Below are 26922 nucleotides of genomic sequence, written 5' to 3'. Positions count from 1 at the left end.
ATGACAGCCCCCTTGTGGGTGGGCGTGGGGGGCCGGCGACATGGATCTCCATGGTTAGGCAGCTAGCGCCTCTCACCCTCTGGTGGAACTTCCATTTTGGGGGACACGTGCCGAACCTGAGCACTGCTCCATGACTTCTTAGGACCATTTGGTCGTCATCATAATCACTGAATATCTAATTTTCTCAGTGCTGAACCACGGGAATGTTCTGGAATTTTAGGCCCCTTTCCACTCACATTCAGCCCTGCAGGCTATGGGATAGGTCCCTCTCCCTCAGGGTCACAGGAAATCCCTTTCCTGCCCTATTCCCGAACCCAAGCACCCAGAACAATGCACGGGGCAGGATCGGGGGCGGGGGCGGGCTCTGCACCAGCCTCTCCACCTCCACCCTGTGTGCGTTCCTGAGTTTGTTCAGAACAAGGGAGGCAGGCGAGCCTGGAGTCACTGAGGGACAGAGAGGCCCAGGCACTTTCCCTCCCGGTGAGGGGACCTCACTAGAGAACTGGCAGACCTTTAAGCGGGACAACGGGGACTGGCCTGTCTGTGCACATGAACTCTGGAGTTCTGTCCTCTGCCCCAAGCCCAGGAGGAGCGTGGGTCCCAGGTGGGTCCAGCGCCCTTCCTGTCTGGGTCCTTAGGACTTCTCACTTTGCCTACTTCTCAGGATGACCTGGGAGCCTGCTGGAAATGCCCCGTACCCAGATGCCCAGGGAAGGGCACACATCCCGAGCACACATTTGGAAAGTGCTGCTCAGTGGGACTCCAACTGTTTGGAATGCTTGGTTCTCAAACCCAACAGCACATTAGAATCACCAGGGGACTCGGGAAAAACACCCACGTCTCCTTCCAGTCTCTCAGCTGTTACTTCGGGGATCGACAAGGGGACCACGATGGGAAGCACCTGCTTGGGTCACCAGCTCTTGACGAGGAAGGGCACTTGGCAAAGCCTCTTGAGGGGTTGGTTCTTTCACGTAATGCAGTTACCTAGCAGGTACACCTTGGACGGGCCCCAATACCTGCCCCTCAGAACTGCTAAGAGGAGCTGCAGCTGGGAAAACAGAGCTGTGACGCAATCCAGAACTTGGGCCTAGCATTCTCCACTTGCCCTCTAACTCCCCAGACTAGGCCTTCCTCACAAGCCAACAGTAAAAAGTCACTCATCTGAAAAGGGAAAAAAAAAAGCGCAAGAAGAATGCCCTGGAAACATTTAGTGCTGGGCAATGTCATGGAGCAAATTCTCCCATTTCATAATTTGATCATGTGTAAAAAATAAACTCTCCAGCAACATCACCCCGATTAGCCTCTGGACATCGAGATGGAGAAAAACAAAACAACAACAACAACAACACTGCAGCAATTGAACAAGCATCTGTCGAGTGAGCAGTGAGCTGCAACGCCCAGTGGTTAATATGCTGAAGGTACAAACATGTGGCCCTTCTTGAACCCTACAGGATGGTCCAGCTTCAAGATGGACAACTCTAAGGCCACAGCCAGGTTCAGCTGGCAGTTCCATGATTTGTGTTTTGTTGACTTTGAGCAAATGTATTACCCTCAAATTCTCTAGCAAGAAAACAAAGATTATAAGTAGCATTTTCAGGCTGAAATGGTGGTGCAACAAGCTAATCCTCCACCTGCAGCGCTGGCATCCCAAAAGAACACCAATTTGTGTCCTGGCTGCTCCGTTTATGATCCAGCTCCCTGCTTATGGCCTGAGAAAGCAGCAAAAGTTAGCCAAAGTTCTTGGGACTCTGTATCCATGTGGGATACCTGGAGGAAGCTCCTGGCTCCTGGCTTTGGATCGGGTTAGCTCTGGCATTGTTAGCCATTTGGGGAGTGAGCCAGAGCATAGAAAATCTGTGTGTGTGTGTGTGTGTGTGTGTGTGTGTGTGTGTATGTGTCTCCCTCTTTTCCTGTAACTCTGACTTTTCAAGTAAAATAAATAAACCTTGTTTTGAAAAAGGGAATTTGCACATGTGGCCTTGACGATTAAAGATGATTACTTCAAGCACTGAAGTGGGTTTCTGATAGGGAGATTAGTGCATTTCACTGCTACAACAACAGTGATGTTCCATTGGGATTAAAAGTGGTGCAGCTTTCATGTTAAACCAAATGGCTTAATAAGGTTCGAAGTTCATGACCTGACGTTTGGAAATCTAACAGACAGAAACAACCTTAAAATCCAAACCAACAGCAGGGAGCAACAGCAACACAAGAGTGTGGCCGGCACCTGGACACGGTGCCCTCTTATTACATGGTGCCACCCTTAATCGCACGACCCAGCTAGTCCCTGCGTAAACACCACAGATAAAACGTCAGGAGGAACAAGAGCAGGTTACAAATCTACAGACACAGAACTCTAAGGAGAGCAGTTACAACACAGTCCCTTGAGGACAGAGAAGGGACCCAGGGCACAGTGGGCCAAGTTGTGTTGGGGAGAGTGGGGTACTTGTCCTACATCCCTTTTCTCATTGTTCCTTTAATAAACACACATTCGTTTTATAACGTAAAGCCAAAACCAAATTCCCATTTAGAAAAGAAGAAAACAGCAGCAGCATTCCTTTCACCCACGTGCAGGTGCACCTCCACAAGGTCTTCAAGCCCAGGACAACTCAGGTGACCCCTGAGAATGTCGTGGAGAATCTCAAAGAGTTGGCACTCACTCTACAAAAAGCCCTTGAGCTTATGTGGCCCTGACGATCCGTAGGAAAAGCTGGTGCTCGCAGGTGCACGGGTCATCCCAGACTTACCAGTGTGGGTCTCCATGGCGCTCTCGGGACACACAGCTGACCCCTCCGGCCCCACACACCAGTACATGCTGGGAGGTCTCTGCGACATGCCGGCCATCAGCCCTGGAGCCAGTAGATGTCTGAAGACAGGTTCCACGCTCGTCACTGCAGCTGCCACTGCCCGCGGGGTAGGTGAAGTTGCAGACACACCATCCTAGCTGAGCAGGAGCTGCGACGTCCTGTGGTGAAAATCATCATCAAATCAGAAGGGTGTGTCAAGTCCTCTTGCATCCCCACACATATTCACTGGGACATTATTTTGTGTGCATTTTCCTTCTCTTTGCAATAGTTCTCTTCCCAGCCCACTTACCTACCCAACCTCACAGGATGGAAAAGTGAAGAAGAAAAAAAAAAACAACACAGAATGTCGATCCTTTCCCCAACCCATCATGGCACTGGATTTACGGTTTGTCTCTCTGAGAAGAATCTCACAGAAACCCAAAACAATTGCGGAGGTATGCAAGGGCCTTCCTTGGTCAACACCAATGTATGGTGCCAGTGACACCAACACAGTGGAACAAACCTCTGCCTTCAGGGTCCGCCCTCCAGCTGGGGCGGGGAAGACACTGTGATGCAAACTCCTCCTTTTTCTGAAAGCCCAGAGGTGGATGTGAAATCTCAAAAGAAAGGAGAGCAACAGGTGCCAGGAGAAGGGGTCCCCAGGGCATTGTGACAGGCAACGGAGCAGCTAAGTCAGAGGGAGCTTTGGGGTTGATGTGAGGGCCACAAGGTTTACTTTCTGCTCTCAGGGGGCACTTGGAAACACCTGAGCTTATCTTTGTTTACCACAATCTGGGGATGGGGGTGTTTTATTCACATGCAGTTAGCAGGAATTAGGGGTATTGGTAAGCATGCCCCACTTAACAGGAGAGCTGCCTGCAACAAATCAGCTGATCCTAGACCGTTTCCAAGGTGCAGAAGCTCAGAATTACACAAAGAGGAAATCTCAGATGGGAAGTGGGTATTTGGCATAGCTGTTGTAACGTCGCTTGGGTCACCCAGGTCCCAGTCCCACCTCTGCTTCCATTCGAGATTTCTGCCATTGTGTGTTCCGTGAGGCACCCACAATGGCTCCAGTAGTGGGGCTCCTGCCACTCACGCGGGAAACCTGGACTGAGTTGCTGGCTGCAGACTTTGGCCCCCTTCACACAGGCCCTGGGGGAATTCACCATACAGGACTGGCGGGTCACCACCCGGTGCAACAGTGAGAGGGCTGGGCAGGCCTGTAGCGCTTCCCACTTTAATTCACAAGCTCAGAAAATGAACCCTCTCTCTTTCTCTCCCTCCGGCTGGTAGATTCTAGAAGGTTCCCTGAGCAGCGTGGGCCTTGAAGAAGCCACAAACCAAAAGCTGTGAAGACAGTGGAAAATTCTTATCTGTAAGCTTGGAAATCAGACACTTGGTCTGAGTGGATCAGACTCTGAGGCCAAAGAAGGTGCTGGAAAAGGCCAGGACGCAGTCTTGCTCATCATGAGCTGACAAGGGAAAGGTCTAGAGAAACCGTGTGTGGGGAAGACCCTGACCGGGAAACAACTGCTTCGGATGAAAAGCTTGCAAAACCGGGTCTGGAAAACTCACTTGAGATGGCCACAGAGAGGACTGGACTCTGTTATCAGCTTAAGGCTGCAAGTCACACCCGAACATCCAGAGGCTGAGACGCAGCACAGCTGCTGTCGGCTTCTAGAATCCCCTCAAAATCCAAAACCCAAAGCACCCGGTGACATTTGAAAAGCCCAAAGTTGACATTCCTCCTGAAAACAGAAGTGTCTCGGCATACAACGTATTCAAGCTGAGAAAAAAAAAAAAAGGTAAAATCTGCAAAGTATTTTGAGCTAACCCTCGCCGGGGACACTTTGTTCCCTTTTTCAGTTTCCTTTTGCAAATCACTTTACCAATGAGGACTGTACTACTGGAGCAGTTTTTAAATGATAATTAGCACTCAGGCTTAAGTTGGCAGGTGGAGGCTTTAAGATGAGGCAGCTCATCTTAAATAGTGAGCGCAACGTTTGTCCTCAAACATACCTCGGCTTCTTCCTGCTGCTCTGGGGGACGGATGATGCAGCCATTCTGGTCTGACGTGATGTGTCTCCTTTTCATTACGTAGCCTCGAGAAGGCTTTATGAGGTCATTCTGCCATAATGCTTGCTCTGATAATTTTTTGGTAAAACCTCATTCATTTCCTTGGCCCAACTCTTTGATGCCAGTGTTACTGAGTCCACAAACAAAGCAAAAGGAAAAAAAAAAAAGAAAGAAAAGAAAGAGGAAGCTCCCATTCATTGTCCAGATGTATTCACTGGGCTGGGAGTCTGAAGCTGGTATTGGGACAGATAGTTCAGTAAGGTAATCACTCTAGGTTGGCCACAGCAGAAACTAAAGTCTGTTTTCAGGCAGCCTGAGAGCTGACAAGAAGACCCTGGCAAGTGAGGCAGGTGCCAAGTGCTCATATTGTCCAGCTTCTCTCTGAATCAACAGCCAGGGCACAAGATGGCTGGGCCACAGTTCTAGATGCCAGACATTCCTTCAGCATCAATATCATCCCTTGACCAGTACAAATCAAGTTTTGTGAGTTTGTGGACATCAACATAACACAAAGTGCCAGGCCAGAGATATACAAAGTTCTCAGATTGCAATGGTTGGGAACAGAGAGACCACATGAAACCACATACGAGGAGGTCTTCAGAAAGTTCATGGAAAATGTACCTTACACAAACACTACACATAAAGGCAGGCTATTGGACTTTGCCACAGCATTAGCTGGCAAGTGCTGGGACTGGGGACAAGTCTTGTCGAACTAGACTGTAGAACCACCTGGAGAGCATAACATCAGGGTAGAGAGTGGGTCCAATAGGGAAACTGTGGGCATTTCTCTGCTGGGCTGCGGCTCCCACTCGTGAGCCAGGACTGGGGGCAGGCCTGGTGAGATGGGAGGTGGCACCCACTAGCATGAGTATGGACTGGCAGTGGAGTTGGCTGGGTTGAGTTATGCTTCAACACTCAATGATGTGTATGAGAGCTCAATGGGATGTGAGACAAACCCAACCAGTTCACTGTACATGCTGGGAGGCACAGGAACCAGGGCTGGGGACCAGCACAGTGGGGGTTATTGGGCATTGCTCTGACTATGCTGCAGGTCCTGATGGTGTGTGGGAGTGCTGAGCATGTGGTGGACAAGGTTGGGCTGGGCTCAGTACCCATTGGTTTGTATAAGAGGGGCTGGAGATAGATCTGACCTAGCAATTGCAAATATCAGTGTATGTGTAGGCTGATGTGTGTGTGGGTGACAGAATGAGCCAGACACCGTATTGGTGAACACACACAGGAGTCAGGTCTGGGATCACCTCAGACAAGATTTCTTTGAGGGTCCACCAAACTGAACCGCTGGACTCAGAACTCTGACCATGGGGAGAGTAGCAGGACCTGTGATTTGAGAGTGGAGTACAATGTGTCAGAACTGGTCATCCTCAGTGGCTTAGCCGTAACAATGGACAGCATACCCAGATGCATGTGGAGGACTGGGCAGTCCATTGGAGCCTATAGAGGACGTCTGGTACCACAGCAGAGGAAGGGGGTAGAACAAGTTGGTCAAATACCCCCAGTGAAGCTTGACAGCGAATTTCTGGGTGAATGGAGATTCTAGGGTGGACTGTGTCAGCTAGCGGACCTTGGAGAGATTTTCTCACCCTTGGAGTGGCGCAATCGACAGCATTTCAGAACTACAGAAGCCATTTGAGCAGAACCCTCAGAGTGCGTGCCATACTGGGACCCTGGGATGACACCACTGATCCATTCCCCAGCCTTGGATAATGAGAGGGTTGGGAGTCTGGGTCTGGCTTCTCCCCTGGTCTCCCTCCTTCCCCCAGATACAGGAAGAAGAAAAAGAAAATATGGAAACAATAGTCTCACCCACTTTCCTATAATCCTCAACTCTTCCCACCCTAATCAACTATGTAAACATCACCCAAAATGAAATTTTTTTTAAAAAAAGAAGAAAAAAGAAAATGTATCATATACAAACACCATGCATGTATTTCAATATTTGTTTTGTACCAAAATACGTTGATTTTTGAATTCCATTTTGCACTTTTTTTAAGATAGTCTCGCATGAGTTATGTCTGTCCATTCCTGAGTGGCTGTAGTGTAGCTAACCACGGTGGGCGTTCATGACTCAGTCACTGTACCCTCCACTGTGCTCCTGACCCTGTGGTGGGCAGCATGGGTATGGCTTCTGGCCTCGGGAGTTAAGTGACTGGGGGCAATCAAACAGATGAGGAAGGAAGACAGAGCTGGTGGGGACTGTGAGAGGGATGCAGTGAGAGGGATGTGTAAGAGAGTATGGCCAGGAAGGCCCTTCAAGGCCACGTCAAGGGCTGGACCAGCCACGCAGGGGCAGAGGGGTCCACGTGGCCAGGTGGTTTGGGAATAGTGGCTTGGTGGGCTGTTGGAGGAAGGGGGTCTCCATGTTTCACCCCTGTGACTAGAAGAAGCCACCAGATTGCTGTGAGAAGAAGGCCAGCACCTTCCTGTGCATCTGTTTTATTTGACAAAGTCACCACACGGCAAGGGACGGCAAGGGACAGCAAGGGACGTGGACAGGAGGGGCAGACAGGGCATGGAGTCCCAAGGATGAGCTCAACTCCGAGGGCTTCCGCTGCAGCCATGAAGTCGACCTCAGGAACCCCGCAGTGGGGAAGGGTGGGGAGGAAAGTCTGATTTACCCAGAACGAGAGTCGGGAGCAGATTCAACGTGCAAACGGCCTTACTGTTTGTTTTTCTTCTGGGACATAAACAACCACACCGAGAACCCAATCATAAAAGGGAACTAATGTTCATATTTCCCAAAATTTGGCACATTGTACCTGTCCCTCTAATACCCTGACACTTCACTCCCACGTGAGTGGGGAATTTACTGAACAGGTCGTGTATTTGGTGTATTTGCTAAAAACAGAACGATACACCCCTGGCTCTCTCGCTTTCACTCTCTCACTGGCTCTCTCTGACCCCTGCCAGGGGGATGCGACTGGGCAGGGAAAAACTTTATGGCCTGGAAGTAAGAAAGAGAAGATTGGGTTGGCCCTAGCAGCCCATGGAGCCTACCCAGGGTCTGTGCTGGCAAGGGAGCCAGCAGAAGAGGCGGCTTTTCTCAGTATAGGACTCGGGGAAAGACAGGGGCTGCAGCCTCTGAGAAAGGGGCAGGCGCACCCAGCCATTGTGGGGTGTCCCTCCCCGACACCCGCACAAGCTCACACCATGTTCCAAATTAAAGGCAGAGGAGAATCACCCTGGTTCTGTTTCTTGCCTGCCCCCCTCATAACTCCTCTCCCCCGGTGCTCTGCGCAGCACCGGCCTTAGCAGGAGGGGGGGATTCCGGGGTTCCCGGGGATGACCCAGGATCCTAACGCGGCCCGGGGCGGCCCGGAGCCCTCCGCCGCCTGGGGAAAGATCACCGTGTCCTGCCGGCACACCGGGCTACAGGACCCGTGGACCCCGGGGGCGGGCAGAGGCGGGGCGGACGCGGGAAGCAGCGGCCGGGGTCCCCGCGGATGAGGGGCGCGGGCCGGACTTACCTGCGGAGATGGCGCCGTCGGTGGGCTCGGGGTGCCGGCGAAGGCACCCCCAGGACGCGCGGCCGGCGCGGGGAGGGCTGGGAGGACGGCAGCCAGCTGGGGCCTGGGAGTCCCGGCGCCCTGAGTCCTCCCGCGCCTCGGGCCGAGCGCGCCGGGGCCGGGCCGGGCCCAGACGCACTTCCTCAATCCTACGGCGGGCGGGCCGCGAGGGCGGGCGGCGCGCCGAGCGCAGGGCCGGGACGCCAGGCCCGAGGAGTGGGCGGGACGAGCCGCCCTAGGCCCTGTACCTGCAAACCCAGGTCACCGCGCGCACTGTCAGCGACTCAGCCGAAGCCGGGGTCCCCGATGGTCCCAGGCGGGGCGGGCGCGGGGTGAGACTGGACGTGCGGAGCTCAGCCCCACACCCCGCACTCACAGCATCTCCGCAGATGCTATTTCCGCGAGCCTTTCCCCAGTCTGCTGCTGGCCCCGGCGCGCCCCTTAACCGGACAGTGCAACGGACTTGCACCTGGGGCTTTGGAAAAGTTGCTGGGAAGTACGTATTAAGAAAACAAAACAAAACAAAACAAAACATGGGTGGGCTTCAAAAACTTCCGCACCTCAATCAACTTGTCTTTTAATTCGGTTTTCCACGAATCCTTAGAAGCGTCCTCGTATTTTGAGAGCTTTAGCATGGCGCAAAAGGTGCCTCCCCAGCCTCGCCAATTGGGATAGGTGCCTAGATAGTGCCTTTTGGTGAGGTAAACCATGCTGCCACGTTGTCTTGTTTTAACCCCAGGCTCAGGTCCACAATCTACCCACGTGTCCGCCAGTGAGAGCGAAACCTGAGGGCACGACCCGGGCCCGGGGCTCCTCTCCTGCGACTGTGGCAACGAGCGCAGGGACCGTGCGCTGTAGCCGTTGCCTCCGCTCCCCGGAACCCCGGGCAGGGCATTCGGCTCCCCGCCCCCGGAGGGCAGGGGACAGCGGGCACAGCGGGGACAGCGGGGACAGCGGCAGCGGGGCTCGAGCCCCAGAGGCTGCGCTTCGGGGGGTGGGCGCGGCTTCCCCGGCCAAGGGCAGGTGGTGCTGTGCGCACAGCCGGACGCACTCGCGGCGCCCCGCGGAGCCTCCCAGACGTACGACCGCGCCACCTGGCGCCGCCGAGCGGGAGCGCACTTGGCTCAGAGGCGAGGACCGCTCAGCTGCGTTTTCAGAGAATTTGAGACTAAGCCGGGGTGTCTTCCCCTCACACACACCCCGGGGAGGGAGCTAGTTTTACTCCGCCCGTGAGGCATGGGTAGCCCCAGCGCAGCTTGGGAACGCTGGGGTGGGTGGTTAAGCTTGACTGCTTCCCTGGGGTCCGCTGGCTGACCCAGGGTCCCATGGGATACAGACCCCTCGTGGCTCCCATCTGTACCTCCCCAGCTTGTCCCCAGCAGGGCAGTTTGCTCACAGGCCTCTCTCAGCGGCTTTGGATACCCACCCGCAACCCCGGTCCCGACCTCAGCATGGCTGGAGCCAGAGGGTCTACTTTAACTTGTATTTGAAGTACAGAAGAACAGAGAAAGAGCAGGCGCTGCCCCACCCACTAGTTCACTCTCAAATGCCTTCCATGCCTGGTGCTGGTCCGAGAAGAAGCCAGGAGCCCAGAATTCCGTCCAGGCCTCCTGCCTGGCTGAAGGACCCAGTCACTGGAGCCATCATCCTGTCATCAGCGTGCGTGTTAGCAGGAAGTTGCACGGGAAAGCTGGGCAGGCCTGGCCCCAGGCAGTCTGACTTGGGCACGTGGGCATTCCAGCTGGCCGCTGTCGGCTCAAGGTGTGTTGACCATCTGTCCACCTGCCACGTGCATACTCCCCACACTGCAAATAATCCATACACACACGGTGCACGCCACACACACACTATACACATATACCAGACACCACATGCCCCCATTCATACACCACACACCCATACACACAACACAGACACCACACATACCATAGATCCTCAAACGCACCACACACACACAACACTGTGCTTTAAGGGAGCTCTGAGCCAAGATGCCATTGGAGTGTTTTATTTTCCCCTACCCTCCCTCCCTGGAGTGTTTCTTAAAAGGGGCAGGCCTCGCTCCATGGCCCAAGTGATCTGGGTTCTCGATAGTAAATGCACAGGTGGACCTAACCAATATAAGCAATGGCCTTGACCCAGCCTCTGTGCCAGCTCATAGCCTGGCAAGGGAGGCTTCCTGGTTGGAAGCATTTGAAACGTTCCCTGGGTGACAGTGACAAAGACACGTGCTCCTTCCCCAGCAATGTGGAGCTTCCCGAGGTCTCCGTGCAATCTGCACCCCGCCCACCATAGCCCACATTCATGTCACCTCCCCTCAGTGAGGCAGTGACGTTTTAAGATGATCCAACAAAGACAGAACTTTCTGGAGAAGCCCCATGGCCACAGGACTGGGTGGGACACACAGACAAAACACTGGGACCGACCCATGGAGCAAATGCAATTTTATTTGAAAAACAACAACAACAAAAAGAAAGAAAGATCACCCATACTGCTTTTATTTTTAAATAAGCCACTTACTATAGAGGGCCTCAGAAAGAGGCCTGCCACAGAATGAAAGTGAGATTGGTCCTTACACGAAAAAGTGTACTATTCCTTAGATACCTGCTGTGATGTTATTGATGCTGCAGTGCTCAACAGAGGCTGCATTTGGGATCGGAATTCCCAGTCGAGTAGGTTTAAGACCATGCCACAGGGGTAAACCGTAAAAGAAATGAGAGCTAACGCTAGATAAATTTCCATCGCTACATACAGTATTTTACAGAAGGTTAAATATACCACCTCTGTCTACTTACAACTATAAAAAGATACATTAGCTATTGCAATTATAAATAATGTAACATCTCGTCGGAAAGGCATTATCGTACAAAGGAAGAACAAGAAACTCCCCATGTCTTCTTGTCGCGGTGAGCGTTCTCGTCACTTGAGACACAATACTGCAAATTCAGTGTATGAAGTCAGATCCTGATGCCAGAAGTCCGTGCAGGTCTAAGCAGTAACTGAAGGCCAGGTGAGTTTCTTGTGGTATCTTTACCCTGCTGGGCTGCCCTGGAGCTTTGCCGTGGTCCTCCAGCTTCATTTCCAACCTTAGCCGCCCTTTTCCCCACCAGTTTAAGAATGAGTGAATCCGCAAGGCCCTGAATTGAGTCTGCTTTTGGTTTTACAGCTGTAGGGGAAGGCTTTCGCTTCCCCAGTGGAGACACAGAAACAGGGAAAAGGAGACCCCGTGACCTGCTGATGGCATCTCCAAGTCACCTGGATGAGCAGCCAAGAGCTCGCTGGCTGTCACCCGGACATTACTTGTTAACTCGTCAGAAACGTGCCCAAGCAGGATATGGGACAGGCAGAGCTGTCAGACCACACCGGTCTCCCCAGCTGGTTTGCTCATGCAAACGATCCGTTTGGGTGAATGTGGATGTGGATAAGGGAAAGCCAAGCTGTGCATGCTTGGCACCAACCCCTCGTGGGTAAGGAGCCTGGGGTCCAGCTCTGCTTCCCCCAGTGTGGGACTTTCATTATCCTGGACTTGCTGCGGGCCATGATGTCCCTAGCGACAGAGGTGATCCTAATCCTGCTGCCGGCCTAACTAAGTACTTGGTTGGGGGCTATCAAGGCAAAGGTAGGGGCAAGCTCTGGACAGGGTTCATTCCTATCCCAGAGGTGACAACTGGTTTGCAGGTTAATTCCCCTTCCTCCTCTCCCAGGTTAATGTCAGTCTACAGGCCCACCTCACGCCCAAGGCTTTGAGTACCTTCTCCAGAGGGCACACCATCTGGAAATGCCCATATTGGATATGAGGTTGTGGGGAATCCCCCTTCAGAAAAGCTACTTAAACTTAGTGTTAATCTGTCCCATTGAATGGTCCTGCCCTTGCCCGGAAAGAGGGACCTACCTATAGGCAGGTGACCCTGAGACCAGTGGGTAGGAGGAACCTGCTTTATAAGAACCGAGTCTGGCTGGCAAGAAGCAGCTGCTGGACATGTCAGAGGCCACTTCCTGTGCTCAGAGCCCTAAGTGTCCTCAGAGTCTCCCCGGGGCCCCTGGCTCCCTCTCCTGGGCTGCTTCACACACAAGGCATGGGCCATGTCCATAGCTGGACCAACAAAGCCTGTGCGTGAGAGGAAGAATCCAAAGTCATTCAACTCCGTGTCCAGAAGGAAATGTCCTCAGAAGGTCACAGGTGTCACTTGTCCTTCAGCAGTTCCACCTGCCCTGTGCAGCTGTCCCGCAATGGAGGACGGAGCCCGCCTGTCCTCAGGGATTCTTGTCGTCCAGTTTGATGGTGACGGTTTTCACTTCTGTGTATTCGGCCAACGCGTACTCGCCTCTGTGAGCACAGAAGAGAATTTGCATGGTGCATCTCGGGAGACTGCTCTAGGTGCATTCTTTAAAAAATTATTTATTTGAGAGGCAGAGTTAGGGAAAGAGAGAGAGCTTTGGGATGCAATTTGGAACTGCTGGACAGGACAGAGGGAGGCTGAGGCCCAAGGCTTTGGACTGGGAATGGGGCCTGAGGACAGAGACCTGACCAGCAGGAGGAAGAGGGAGGAGCTAGCAGGCACAGGGAACCCAGAGCTTTTGAGCTGTCGTTGTCCTTGGCCTTTGCCTCTGCTTAAACTTCTAGGGTCAGCTATAGACATAGTGGAATCTCCCTGCTGGACCAGCGGCTGAGGGACAGAAAATGTGTGCTGGCTTAGGAAAGGGCGTGGTCATGCGAGCCCTGTGCTAGAAAGGCCTTAGACCGCTGGTGCTCCAAGCCTCAGCCCAGCAGCCTCAGTCTCATTTGCAAATGCGCTAGAAATGCAGATTGCCAGGCCTTGCCAGACCTGTGGTAGACAGAGTAAGCTCTCCTCTAAGAGTGTCCACCCCCTGATGTCCAGAGCCTGTGGACGGCTTAGGTTAGCGGCAATGTTAACGGCAATGAGAAATTAACACTGCAGGTAGGATTCAAGTTTCTAATCAGCTGATCTCCAAACAAGGAGATGACCCCTTGGGTCTGTGGGTGGGCCCAAAGGGGAGTCACCAGGCAGGGTCCTTTGATGTGCAAGGGGGCTGAATCTCTGCACCCACAGTCAGAGACCCTGCTCCACTCCCAGTTCCCACTTCCTGCTGATACACACCCTACAAGGCCACGGGTGATGAGCCAAGTAGCTGAGCCCCTGACACTCATGTGGAGACATGGACTGAGCTTCCAGCATCCTGCGTTAGCCTGGCTCAAGCTCTGGCTATTGAGCGCACTTGAGGAGTAAACCAGCAGATGGCAGCGTGCTCGCTCTGTTCTCCATACTCCTCTGCCTTTCTAACTAAATAAAATATAATTTGAAACTCAAATTATGTATATATATGTATATATAATTTCTCTCCAGATATCTCTCCTGATATCAGAAGTCAGCGGTAACTGGAGAGAAATGAGAAGTTCAGCAGCAGGGTCAGAGGCCACAGCCAGGGCTGGCTCTGCAGCTGTTGGGCATGGGCTTCAACAGCTAAGGAATTGGGGAGCCTCGCAGAGCCAAGAACTCCCCAAAGGAATGTGGCTTCGACTGCAGCTCTGTGCGACCCATGTCAGGGTTCCCTCCCACAGTACCCTAAGAAGCTGAAGTTGTTTAGGCCAGCGAGCCTGTGGTGTGGTTGCAGCAGTAACGGACGAGGATTATACCCTGTGATCCAGAAGTGGCAGGTGCACAGCCCTGCCGGCAGACGCTTCACCAGCCCATCACCTGCTCACACTGGTGCATCGCTCCCTGAGAGCCCTGTCACGTAGACAGGTTCTTTCCCTTCGCTAAGCCTGAGTTTAGTCATCTGTAAAATGGGAATACCACCAGGATCTACTCTGCAACTAGGTTCTGGCAGGTGTATCATATTACAAACCAAGAAGTGCATCAGCATGGTGTCTAAGAGCGAAACCCTTTGGAAACACTTCTTCTCAGAGACCACCAGGGGGCAGCAGCCTGAGCCTGGTGTCATGGCTGCCCCCTCAAGGATGCCAAAGGAATCCGAGCATGAATGAGCCAGATCAATGACTGACAAACGTCCCCTCTAACAGACAGCACTGGGGGTGAGGGCCAGGGAGGAAGGCTCCGATTCCCACTTCCCACACAGCTCTATCAGGTGGAGTTGTCGGTGGCTGTATCCCTTGTGTTGCAAACGCAAAGCCAAGCATCAAGAAGAAAAGCCCTGCGGAGGAGGCTACACTGCAATCCCCAGCCCACCTCCCACAGATCCCGGAGGGCCCCTGGGTGGGCGGCCAGTAGCCAGCCCAGCCCAGGTGGTCAGGGATGGGGGAAAACCATGGAATGCACCGCCTGGTGCTTCGCCATGGAAAAGGGGAATTTCTTGCCACTTCATGAAGACACTAATGAGACCCAAGAGGAAGGAAACTGTTTCTCCAGGCCTTTTCCAGGCTCCTGGTGAATTCTCTTAATAAAAGTTTTCAAAAAGCCTGGGAAAGTGCACAACAAGGGTCCAAGCATTAGACTTGCCAAAAAAAAAAAAAAAGATTTAGATTGTGACTCCAGGCGGCCAGCACCATCTGCACGGCCCTCACTGATAGCACAGGTGTTCTTGGGACTCTGCTCTGTGGCAAGCCAGGGGGCGCCAAGGAGCTGCAAGTGTCAGGGTAGTGGGCAGGGAGATGGAGCAAAAGAGAGGACTTGGAAGAGCTATTGGCGTGAGCCAGGGCAAGCCTGGAGGCAGGCAGGCAGGCAGGCAGGCTCCGGAAGCTTCTCTATCCAAGGACATTTGGTTTGGGACCTGGAGAGCCTGCTGCAGAAACAGGCTGTGTGTGGCCTCCGGGAGGAGGTCCATGTGGGGGCTGGAGCCTGCTGGCTGATGGCATCAGATCAGAGCAGACAGATGACCACTGAAGCCCTGCTGGCTTCCCTCCAGGTGGCTTAACAGTGACCCCTGTCCACAAGCCCCAGGCTGCGGTGGGTCCCAGAACGAAGCTGCCAGCTTTTGTTTCGGACTCTGTCACTCACTGGCCCCATGAACCATTCCATCTGAAAACAGTTGTACTCAACCTCACAGAGTATGGTGGAGGCGTGAAGCAACATGTGCAGGGAGGGCAGCGTGGTGCACCCTGGGGCTCCTGCTCAGTACATGCAGCTGGAAGGCCCTGGACGCAGGTGATGCCAGCCAGGGCCACCTGTCCGTCGCCTGTGGGGAGGCAGGTATAGAAGGTACTGGGCAGGGTCTTACAGGGCACGACACCCTTCAAGGGGTGGTGTGTTTTCTGCAAAGACTCTTTGTGGCCAAGAGCCACAAAGCGTTCCCTGGAGGGGAATGAGCCTGTAAGGCAAGCCCAGTGGACACACTCCGCAAGGTGTCCAGACCTCCTTCGGCAGAGGCAGGGATGGGCTGAGAAGGACAGAGGGTGGCAGAGGGACTGAATCCCATGCACTTGTTCTGAGATGGACGCCAGCATCCTCTGTAACATCTTTAAAACCTCACAGGGGAGCCCAAGCAAGGCTCTGCCAGGGCCCGAGCTTGCCAGAGCAATTGAGTCCATCCCATTGGATGCACTGTTTAAGCAGCAAGCAGCAGGTCCAGCGACAGACATGTTCCAGGACTGGCCCCGGGGTGCTGTCAGAGAGGGTTCCTCAGGAACACTGGGGCCTGCAAGATGTTTGTTCCACGAAGGCTAATAAAACCTTTGCAGCCCAAGACAGAGACAGGGTTGAGGACAGCAAACCACAATGTCTCCTCTACCGGACGTACTATCCAGCACTGGATCTGGACCAGCTACTGGAAGGCCTGTCTTTGAATCCAAAGCCATAGAGTTCTTTCTCCTAGCAGGCAAAATGAAGAAGGAAGCAGGGGTGCCCAGCCTAGGCACTGGGGAGTGTGCTGATTTGGAGTCAGGCCTTTCTTCCTGGCCGAGGGTAGGGATTTAAGAGAGCAATGCCACCTGACAGGTGGCACCTTGCTTGGTTCCAGCTGGTCCTCCAGATGGAAGGCCAGTGGCTTTCATGCTGGGGCTGGCTCCTGGCAGCTCGAGCCACCATCCTGTGAATGCCTGGGGATAGGGTGTGGGGCATGGAGACACTTACAGTTCTCTGCCATTCCCAGACATCTTGAAGCCACCAAACGGGGCCTGTGCGTACAGGGCATTGTAGCAGTTGATCCTAGAGAAAGAATGCAAAGATGCTCACGGTTACCTGCAGAAGCAGCAGCTACATCAGCATCTGATGTGGAGTCATGCCTAAATCAAGGCCCTTGGGGCGACAGTGTGGCATAGTGGGCGAAGTCACTGCCTGCAGTGCCAGCATGGCACGTGAATGAGCTGCCTTCCTTCTGACGCAGCTCCCTGTTGACGGTATGGCAAGGACTGTGGTGGACAGTCCAAGGGTTTAGGACCTTTCCACCCAGGTGGGAAATCCAGAGGAAGTGCCCGACTTTGACCTGGCCTGTCCCTGGCTGTTGTAACCACCTGAAGGAGGGAACGAGCGAATGGAAGATCTCTCTCTCTCTTTGTGTGTGTGTATCAGGTTGTGCAGAATTGATGCAAAAAATTGATTCCTTGGGGATCCCTTGGGGGTGGTAGTTCATGTCCTGGCTGTTCCACTTCTTTTTTTTTTTTTTAAGACTTATTTATTTTTATTGCAAAGTCAGATATACAGAGAGGAGGAGAGACAGAGAGGAAGAGTTTCCGTCTGATGATTCACTCCCCAAGTGAGCGCAAATGCCAGTGCTGAGCCGATCCAAAACCAGGAGTCCAGAGTTTTCTCCAAGTCTCCTACGTGAGTGCAAGATCCCAAGGCTTTGGGCCATCCTTGACTGCTTTCCCAGGCCACAGGCAGGGAGCTAGATGGGAAGCAGGGCTGCCAGGATTAGAACCGGTGCCCATATGGGATCCCGACGCGTTCAAGGCGAGGACTTTAGCCGCTAGGCCACCACGCCAGGCCCCCACTGCTCCACTTCTAATCCACCTCGCAGCTAATGTATGTGCTTGGACCCTTCACACCCATGCAGGAGACCTTGATGAGACTTCGGCCTGGCCCAACCATGGCCATGGGGCTTCCTGGGGAATGAGTCAACAGTGGAAAATCTCCCTCCCTCTTTCTCTCTCTCTCTCTCTCTCTCTTTCTCTCTCTGCCAGCAAATGGAAGATCTCCCCCGCCCCCATAACTCTGCCTTTCAAATAAGTCAATATTATTTTCAAAGTATGTGGGAGGAGGCATGTAGGCGCTGTACAATGCTATATGACATCCTTTCATATAAGGAACTCAAGCAACAGTGTTGATATTGCAGGACAAGTGTCCCAGTTGTGGGACCCTGGCAGATCACACAATCTCCATCTCCTTGACCCTAGACGGTGGACACCAGGACCCACCAAAGGACAAAGTGCTGGTCCAAGACACACATGGGAAGCCCCTTTGGAGCCTGGCAACACGCATTCAGCCTGGGAGAGCTGAACCCGTGAGTGCACACACACACACACACACACACACACACACACACACACACACACACGTGCACCCAGGCCCACTCACAACTCACCAGACTGTGCCAGACTCCAGCGCCGAGGCCAGCTTCAGGGCTTTGTCCAGGTTCTTGGTGAACACAGCTGCTGTGAGTCCATAGTCAGTACTGTTGGCCCTTTTGATCACTTCTTCGATGTTTTTGAACTTCAGTATCGGCTGCACCGGTCCGAAGATCTAGGGTTCATTGCAAGGTGAGCAATGAGAGGGACCTGGACACTGAGCAGGTGTCTCACTCACTTCCTGCCGTTTTCACATGGCCAGAGCACATGCACTGACCATGAGAATGGCAGAAAATGAGCTGGCTATGCCCTTGGGTGAAAATACTACACTCAGTGTCTCTTGTTGTCATCAGGGTACCTGGGAATACCAGCTCAGGAACCTTGGGGGTCACCCCTGCTTGCTGGGGTGCTCAGAAAACAAACCTTGGTGGGTTTCTTTTGGGGGCAACATCTCAGGGGTGTTTGCAGGCAAGGTTGTATCACCATGCTGTGTTCTCCACCAACGAACACACCCTACTATGATCCTGTAAGAGCTCCCTGGCAGAGGAGGAGCCAGAGTCTCTGTGGACTCAATGGTGACCTAACGGAGAGGGAGGAGCCCCACAGTGGAACCTTTGCAGGGATCACAAAGGAAGCCCAGCCGTCACCCAGCAGGACTGCCCATGTCCTTGGGATTCCTTTCACAGGTGCCTGGAGACACCCAGTCCCAGGGAGGGTTGAAGCCCAGGGGCGTGAGACCTCAGGGGTAATAGGTAACACCCGCCTCCAGGAAGCCCTCCGTAACAGTTCACTCATCCAGGACCCAGCCTCCATCTGGCCTATTAGTGAGGCTGGAAGGTACAAGCAGATGTGCACTTTTACAGGGTCTCCTTAACTGCCATTTCCAAGGATGGCCTTGATGGAAACAAGGCTATGTTGTTTAGGTTCCCTCCGGGCTTGACAGCAGCTTTGGACCCAAGTCCATGGCCCACTGCCTGGCAAAATCCATTTAGCGGGTAGTAGCTGTGCAACTATCTCAGGTACTGAGACCACAGGTGCCAAGCAGGAACTAGCTAGAATAGCCTGATGGCTGCTACATTGCCCTCGTGCACTGTTGGAGACAGGAAGAACCTGGAAGACAGGGGCTAGGTCACATGGGAAAGGACTTGCAAAGGCTTCTGGGATCGCTGGCCCTGCAGAATGTCTGGCCCCCACAAGTGAAGTGCAAGGTCCCCAGCCTGCAGCTGCACGCACCTCCTCTTTGGCAATCCGCATGCTGTCAGTGACTTCTGAGAAGACGGTAGGCGTGATGAAGAGCCCCCTGTCTTCCATGGCTGAGCCCCCGCACTCCAGTTTGGCCCCTTCCTGCTTCCCACTCTCGATCAGCTCGAGGATTTTGTTGAACTGCTTCTGATCTATCTGCAAGACACAAATGGCAAGTAGAGTCACTTCCCCCACAGACGTCCCAGACTTCCAGGGCCTTTCACGCTGCCAGCCGTGTTGCCCAGTAGGTCCCTGCCAAGCCCTAACTGATGCTTGCGGGTAACTCTTCCTCCGAGGCTCCGAGTTGGCTCTGCAGAACATGGGCCAGGGGCAAGCACAGCCCATTCTCTCCCTCTCCAGGCCTATGGTTTATGGACCTCTTGACTCCCCGTCCTGCACTGGGCAGCCAGTCCTGGAGAATCCCAGGTCTGCTGAAGTTCTACTCCTTGCTGTCCTAACTCTTCAAATCCTGGTGAGATTTGTTACATAAAAACATGGGGTTCCCTCCTTATCTGAGGTTTTATCTTCAAAAATTTCAGTTAGTCAAGGTCAACCCTGGTCTGAAAATATGAAATGGAAAATTCCAGAAATAAACGGCTCCTAAGGTTTACACATTCAGCTTTACCCTGCCTGGGATGTGACTTGTCTCTCTGTCCAGTGCATCCACATCGTATGTGCTGCCTGCCCGTTAGTGGGCCAGGAACCATAACCTAGATATAAGATCAACAATGCGATATGCATGGCTTGTGGGTCAAACAGTTCTTATTTTCCTTAAAATTAGTCTATCGGTACCGTTGTTCCAATTTTTAAAGATTCATTTGAAGTTATAAATAAAGAGAAAGAGAGGGAAAGACAGAGAGAGAGAGAGAGATCTTACAACCATTGATTGACTCCCGAAATGGATGCAGTGACAGCTGCTGGGCCAGGCTGAAGCCAGGAGCCAGAAGCTTCATCTAGGTTTCTCATGTGGGTGCAGGAGCCCTAAACACTTGCGCCATCCTGCACTGCTTTCCCAAGTGCATTAGCAAGGAGCTGGACCAGAAGTAGAGCAGCCAGGACTCAAACTGGCGTCCGCAAAGAATGCTAGCACTACGGACAACAGCTTGATTTGCTGAGCCACAGCAAAGGCCCTATGATTGCTCTATTTAGCAGTTGTTATTTATCTAGTACTGTGTGTCTTTCATAATTTAAACCTTACCAGAGACGCATATGAATAAGAGAAAACATAGTGTTCTTGGGATTGAACGCTACCTGCCATTTCAGGAGTCTATTGAGCCTTTTGAGCTATTCTTTGAGAATAAGGGTGAAGTATCATTTAGAATGTCCAGTTACATCAGAACTTCAGAAAAACGACATGACAGTGCACACAAAGCATGCTCCAAAATACTGCCTGGGACGGAATGACACTAATCACTCACTGCTGTGTATGTGAAATTCGCATCTCACAGAAGAACTGCATTTTACTGGTGAGCCTGCATCCTGCTCACCTTCCCTTCATAGAGCAAGAAAGGCTGACCTCCAGAGGCAGAGCCCTGGGGACAGACAGGCAGGGTGGGGGCAGCTGCATGGCTATCATGTCCGAGTAGTCTCTCGGAAGGCTAACACTGCCAGCATAGCATCCACTTGTGGACACGGTGCCACCCCGGCGTCCTAGGCCACCCACCCTCTGGGGAATGTCTTCATGAGCAGATGTTCTGCTCTTCCTGCCCCCATTACTGCCTGTTCTTCTTGACCTTGAGGGAGTTCTGTTGTTGCTTTGGGCTGGGACAGACAGAGCTTTGCTAGGTTTGCTTTTGTTGAGACTTTTCAATTAAAAAAAAAAGGCTTGTCTCAGTCCCATAATCTGAAACAGAAACATAAGCACAGCCATAGTGAGTGTGGCAGACTGCCTTGTCCCTGGGGAGGGCCTGGACCAAGCATGTCACCGGAGCTGACATCTCAGGAGACACGGGTTCAGTTTAAAAACATTGGCTCACATCCACCCCTCACAGCTTTGATCCTGATAAACTCTAAGTAGATCAAAGGGGTAGGCATGAAAAACAAAACCGTAAGGGGTTTTATATTATCCCCAACCCCTGAAAACTTAGAGTGTTCACAGTCTTCCAATGGCTCCAAGCATAGACACCAACAGGGAAAAGATGGACAAATTTGGGTATGCTAAAAAACAAAAACAAAAATTTAAAAAACCCAAAGGCAAAATAAACACAAACAAAGTCAAAGAGCAAAACAATAATCTGAGAAGAAACAGTGACAAGTAACATCACACAGAGTTGATCTCTCTAGTATGTAGAGGCATCTGGAAAGTGACCAGAGGGGCTGGTATCTGGGACAGCAGGAAAAGCCACCATCTGCAATGCCACAGTGTTCCATATGGGCACAGGTCCAGTTCTAACTGCTGCACTTCCAATCCAGCTCCCTGTTAATGGCCCGAGAAAAGCAGCAGGAGATGGCCTAAGTGGTTGGGTCCTTACCAGCCTCACGGGAGACCCTAATAAAGCTCCTGGCTCCTGGCTTCAGCCCACCTCAGCTCTGGCCATTGTAGTCACTTGGGGAGTGAATCAGCAGATAGATCTTTCTCTGTCTCTTCCACTTTCTCTCTGCAATTTTGACTTTCACACAAATAAGTAAACCTTAAGGAATAAATAGTATGAGTAAGTGCTCATACTATTCCTCACCTACTCAGATTTCCCAGATGAGAGAACTGAGACAGTGGAAAAGGAAAAGGAAATGAGCACGGGGTGACAGCTGCCTGTGAAATAAAACATGTGTCGCTGCCTGTGCTTTGGGCAACCCGCAGTCCCGCGATGGAACAGGGCCTTGGCTGACAGTGCAGTGGGCTGCTGCCGAGCTGGATTTAATAATGCATGGGATGGTCAGGCTGCCCTCTTTTAAATATTTATCCATCTGCTTCAGTTCACAATTAGTAAGAAAGTGATACAGGATGTGCCCTTTCAAGCCTGGTGGCCACAATCATGTTTATCCTGTCCTTGGTCCCCAGAGATGTGTGTGTCCCTGCTGCCCATGGCCAGTCCTGCACCCAGTCCTCTCCCTCCGCTTTCTGACAGCGGTCACTGTGCTCTTTGACACACATGGGCCCTTAGCCAGCGTGACAGCCCCACGGGAACCTAGTAGGTCTCCTCAATTGGCTTCTAAGAAGAGCCCAGAGGGGCAGAGCAGGATGGCACACATGGGAGAAGGGACCCTGAAGCTCCTGGGTGGTGCAGTCACGTGAGGTGTTACCTGAGGTCCCTGCTCGGTTTTGACATCGAAGGGATCTCCCACCAGCCGCTTCTTGGCATACTCCACGCTGCGCTTGACAAACTCGGGGTAGACCTGCTCCTCCACGAACACCCTGGAGGCGGCCGTGCAGCACTGGCCCTGGTTGAAGAACACTCCCTGATGGGCACACTCCACTGCCAAGTCCACTGCAGGGGTGGGGCAAGAGGAAGCGATTAAGTCATTAAGGCAGAGCTGGCAGCAGCTGCAGGGCTAATTGCCCACACCAAAAAACAGGCCCCTGATGGGATGGCTGTATTTCAGAAAAGAATTTTGTTCTCAGCCTTTTCCCAGCAGGGAGTGAGAGGAAAAGGATTTTTTTTTTTTTTGTAAGCCACCAAGTTCAGGGTTAAGTGAGTCTTCCCTCCTGGATTTCTCAATGTTTTTAGCACCCTGATGGGCCCAGAAAGTTCTAGCAGCCCCTTTTCACTTGCCCAAGGACCCCTCTAGTCTTGCTGCCTCCCCCTTGTCCTTTACTGGGAGTTGCCCAATGATCTATTCCATACACTCTGTGCTTAGGCCTTTTAAAGGAGGCGAAAGATGGGAGAAGAGTGTTATGGAGAAACATAACACCATGTATGGTTTAGAAGGGTTAGAAAATATGATATAAAAACACTGTTTAAAACCTCAAGGAGGACTCCCTCGGAACTGCACAGCTGACATTGAATCACAACCAGTTCCTACAACTGCGCTGGCGGGACGCTCAGTGAGTAAGCGCTCAGGGACATCAGTAAGTGCTTGGTGGATAGGAAGGGAAACAGGACATGTTGCAGCACACACACGGGCTGCTCATGTTCAGGGATGGGCTGCCTGTCCACCCCCACAGTAGTGCTGGCTTCACAAATGCAGTTTTGGGGCTGGTGCTTTGGCATCATGGGTTAAGCTATTGCCTCTGATACCACCATCCTATTCAGGCATTGGTTCAAGTCCCAGCTATTCCACTTCTGGTCCAGCTCCATGCTAAGGTGCCTGGGAAGGCAGAGAAGGGAGGCCCAGGTACTTAGGCCCTGGTCACCCACATGGGAGAGCCAGTCTAAGCTCCTGACTCCTGGTTTCATCCTGGCCCAGCCCCAACTGCTGTGGTCCATTGGGGAGAGTGAACCAACAGATGGAAGATACATTTTTCTCTCTGTAAATCTTCCTTTCAAATCAATCAATGAATCTTACAATCAAGAAATGCAGTTTAGGGGCATATGTCCTGGCATAGTGGGTCAAACCAAGTTGCTGCTTCTGATACTAGCAACCCATGTGGGCGCTGGTTCAAGTCCTGGCTGCTTCACTTCTGATCCAGCTCCCTGCTGATGTACCTGTGAAGGCAGGGGAACAGGGCCCAAGTGCTGGGCCCCTGCCACTCACAAGAGAGATGTGGATGGATTTCCAGACTCCTGGTTTCAGCCTGGCCTAGGCCCTGACACCGGGGTCGTCTGGGGAGTGAACCAGAGGGTGGAAGACTTCTCCCCTCCTTCCCTTCCCCTCCCTCTGTGTGTGTGTCTCTGCCCTGCTCTCTGGAACTCTGCCTTTCAAAAAACATAAATAAATACATTTCTTTAAAAATTTCAGCTTTGTTGAACACAGAGTGAAGGCCCATGGCTGATGATGGCTCTGAGCATTGGGAGGAAACAGTTCCAGGTCCACAGGGGCAGCTCCCAGGGCCACTGCCCAAGGCTGTGAGAGCCAGGCCGCTCCTGGCTGGCAGGGCTGTCTGTGTGAGTGCCAGTGCGACTGCGTCACAGGGTTCTGGCCCCGACCTACATCCCCCACCCTGATGGCCAGGGCAGTGCCAAGAGGAAACTGCCCCTCCTCCCACATAACTCATTCATTTCCTGAACTGTGGTGGGAGCTTCGGGTGGTGTTCCAAGTGGCAGGGGCAGAGTGGCATGTTGCTCTTGACACCGTGCCTGGGATGCCAGTCGGGCCAGGTGTTCATGTTTCTGGCCTGGCATTGCCACCATGAGAAGCCAGAGATGGCTTCCTGGCAGGTGTCCGTGACTACTGCACCAGCAGGGCCCACATGGAGTCAGCCCTGGACTTTGCTGGCAGGATGTGGGCATGAGCTGAGAAGCAAGTGGGGCACACGGTCCTGGTGGCACAAGCAAGCCACATAGGGCATCTGTTCCTTCTTGGGAATGGAGTTTGGGACTTCAAGTGCACTTGAATGTCACACCCAGAACTGTGGCTGCAGACTCATTGGTGCATTAACAATGCCTCCACAGACCAGGCAAGACCCCGGTGTGCCATGGTCTTGTGCCATGCGCCATGCCATAAGCCCTAAGAAGTACATGTTTATGTTTTCAGATTGACTGATTTGAAAGGAAGAGTTACAAAGATCCTCCATCTGTTGGTCTACATTCCCCAGATGACCACAGCAGCTGGGGCTGGGCCTGGCTGAAGGGAGACGCTTCTTTCGGAGATGCTTCCCTTTCCTGCCTCGGAGCTTGAGTCTCCTGCTTTCGCTCCCACTGCCAGCTCCCACTTTCATGGGGAAAGCACAGGTATAAATCATTCACACTTTAGTAAGAAATTGTATTCAGGTCTTTCTCTCCACCCTCAGGGATGTTCGCAATCCTCCTCTTATCTGAGGGTGGCAGAGAAAGCTTTGTTTTCCAGGAAAGGAATTCCTGGCACTGGTGAACAGGTTGGGGAAGTTATTCTTGGAGACATAGGTGTTTCAAGGTCTTTGGGAAATCACATAGATTTTTGTTTCCAGCTGACCCTGTCAGCAAAGAATCACATGCCTGTTGTGGCTCCTTCTTCCCTCTGTATTCACTGGAGCCAAGAACGGCAGGACTTTCATATTGTGCCAGCTGGCTGCCAAGCTGCTCGGCAGGTGACTTTCCCAGGCAAGGGGTGGCATGGGCGGCAGGACACAGACCACAGGGGTATTTTCTGGACCAGCTGCCACCTTCCTCCTCTGGCCAATCAGGCCTGACACCCAGAAAGAAGCCTCTGGGCTGTGAGGAAGGCCTGGCCCACAGGGACATGGGAAGACAGGGGCCAGCTCATCATCCTGCTGCGGAGCCCACCAGGGGACATCATTGTGAGGGGCTGGAGTGGGCAGGCTTCACATGTGCGGATTCAAACTTTGGGCCAGGGCCTTGGCGGGAGACGGACGGGGGCTCGGAGGGAAGGGGGGCACTCACGGTCGGCGTCAGCACACACGATGCAGGGATTCTTGCCCCCAAGTTCCAGCGTCACCCTCTTCAGGTTGCTCCGTGAGGCAGCTTCTTTAACCAGCTTGCCCACCTTTGGGATGAAAAACAGGCCTGAGTCCACCATGGAGCATGGGAGCAAACCTGGCCCCAAGGCTCCTATCACATCACCAGGGCCATCTGCCATGTGCCTGCCCCAGCCAGGGCCAAGCACTGTTATCTCACCCCTGGCCTTGGTCAGCATCTCCTGGGCTGGCTTCAAACCAGCTCCCAGCCTCCGTATCCACCCAGCCCCAACTACTTGTGACAGGCAGGTGGGCAGCAAGCCAGCAGATGGTGGGACTTTCTCTCTCTCTGCATCTTACATAAATAAAAATAATTTTTTAGGGGCCAGTGCCATGCAATCGCAGGCCAAGCTTCGCCTATGGCACCTGCTCAGAGCCGAGTTTTCTGCAGTTTCGGATTGAACGCCCGTCTCCCTACATTCTCCTCAACAAAGCTGCTGCCTGGAGAGAGACTGGTTTTCATGGAGTTTGCACCACCCTGGTGGCCAGTGACCAAGACAAAGCTCACCTCCTTGGTGCTGCCCATCCGCCCCGCATTCTTTCTGTGCACTGATTGGCAGGAACGTGTCACGTGTGAAGGAGCCCCCTCGGGCACCCCTCGCCTCCCCCCGGCCTGCTGACCAGCTAGCCTTGCTGAGGGGTGGTCTTCTATAAGCACACTGTGTTTGCCTTTTCCCTCGTCCTGTGGGGTTGGACCAGAAGGTGATTTACTCTGTAAACAGGATCAGAGCCTCCTGTGTCATTGACCTTCCTACAACGCAGTCAAGTTAAGCAGGCTAAGGACCCCGCTGACAGGGAAGTTCTCGGTCTCGCATGACCTGGCAGTGTCCCCTTGCCAGCAGGGGTGGGGTGGGGTGGGGCAGGGCACAGGTTACCTCGGTGGAGCCAGTGAAGGCGATCTTATTGATCTGAGGATGGGAGGAGATGGCTGCTCCCACGGTGGGCCCGAATCCTGGCACGATGTTCACCACGCCGGGAGGGAACCCCACCTGGGAAGACACAGAGCCAGCATCAGAGGGAGAGAACTGGTGGCAGCCACAGGCCTGTGCTGAGCCCGGGGGCTGTGGCTGCATAATGGTCCTGCGTGGAACAGCATCTCCCAGGAAGAATGACCCGGGTCACACAGGAGTCCCAGGCCCAGCCATGCCACCCTGAACTGGCCTGGAGTTCTCATTTCCTGCCCTCCAAAGGTCTGTGAGCAAGTGTGCAAAGAGGGCACAAGGTGGCAGCCACCCTCCTGGAGCAGGAGGGTACCATGTGGTGTGAGTGTGTGAGAGGGGAGAGAGAGTGTGTGAGTGTGTGAGAATGTGTATGTGACAGTAT

General features: G+C 53.0%; 2 protein-coding genes across 5 annotated transcripts in view; both read right to left on the bottom strand.

Annotated features, from left to right (window-relative positions):
* The window catches only part of LRRK1 (leucine rich repeat kinase 1), a 117156-nt gene extending 108667 nt beyond the window's left edge, over positions 1-8489 (bottom strand). For 2 of the 3 annotated variants that reach the window (XM_040969910.1, XM_040969912.1), the window contains exons 1-2: positions 8351-8489; positions 2748-2965 (exon numbers count right to left, since the gene is read on the bottom strand). In XM_040969910.1, the coding sequence (XP_040825844.1) occupies positions 2748-2844 (97 nt within the window). In that variant the 5' untranslated portion in view covers positions 2845-2965; positions 8351-8489. Of the gene's footprint in view, positions 1-2747; positions 3139-8350 lie in introns of those variants that run through there. The other variant, XM_040969911.1, reaches the window with a different exon arrangement.
* A 2326-nt stretch (positions 8490-10815) lies between these two features.
* Positions 10816-26922, bottom strand: part of ALDH1A3 (aldehyde dehydrogenase 1 family member A3) — a 29831-nt gene continuing 13724 nt past the window's right edge. For both annotated transcript variants that reach the window (XM_040968832.1, XM_040968834.1), the window contains 7 exons: positions 26475-26588; positions 25526-25628; positions 22350-22534; positions 19101-19265; positions 17885-18042; positions 16435-16509; positions 10816-12713 (listed from right to left, as the gene is read on the bottom strand). In XM_040968832.1, coding sequence (XP_040824766.1) covers positions 12641-12713; positions 16435-16509; positions 17885-18042; positions 19101-19265; positions 22350-22534; positions 25526-25628; positions 26475-26588 — 873 coding nt within the window. In that variant the 3' untranslated portion in view covers positions 10816-12640. The remainder of the gene's footprint in view (positions 12714-16434; positions 16510-17884; positions 18043-19100; positions 19266-22349; positions 22535-25525; positions 25629-26474; positions 26589-26922) is intronic.

Source organism: Ochotona curzoniae, unplaced genomic scaffold, assembly GCF_017591425.1.
Source record: "Ochotona curzoniae isolate NIBS_2020 unplaced genomic scaffold, NIBS_Ocur_1.0 scaffold_4701, whole genome shotgun sequence".
Taxonomy (NCBI): Eukaryota; Metazoa; Chordata; class Mammalia; order Lagomorpha; family Ochotonidae; genus Ochotona; species Ochotona curzoniae.
Note: the sequence above shows the minus strand (reverse complement) of the source record. Positions and strands in the feature narration are given on the sequence as shown.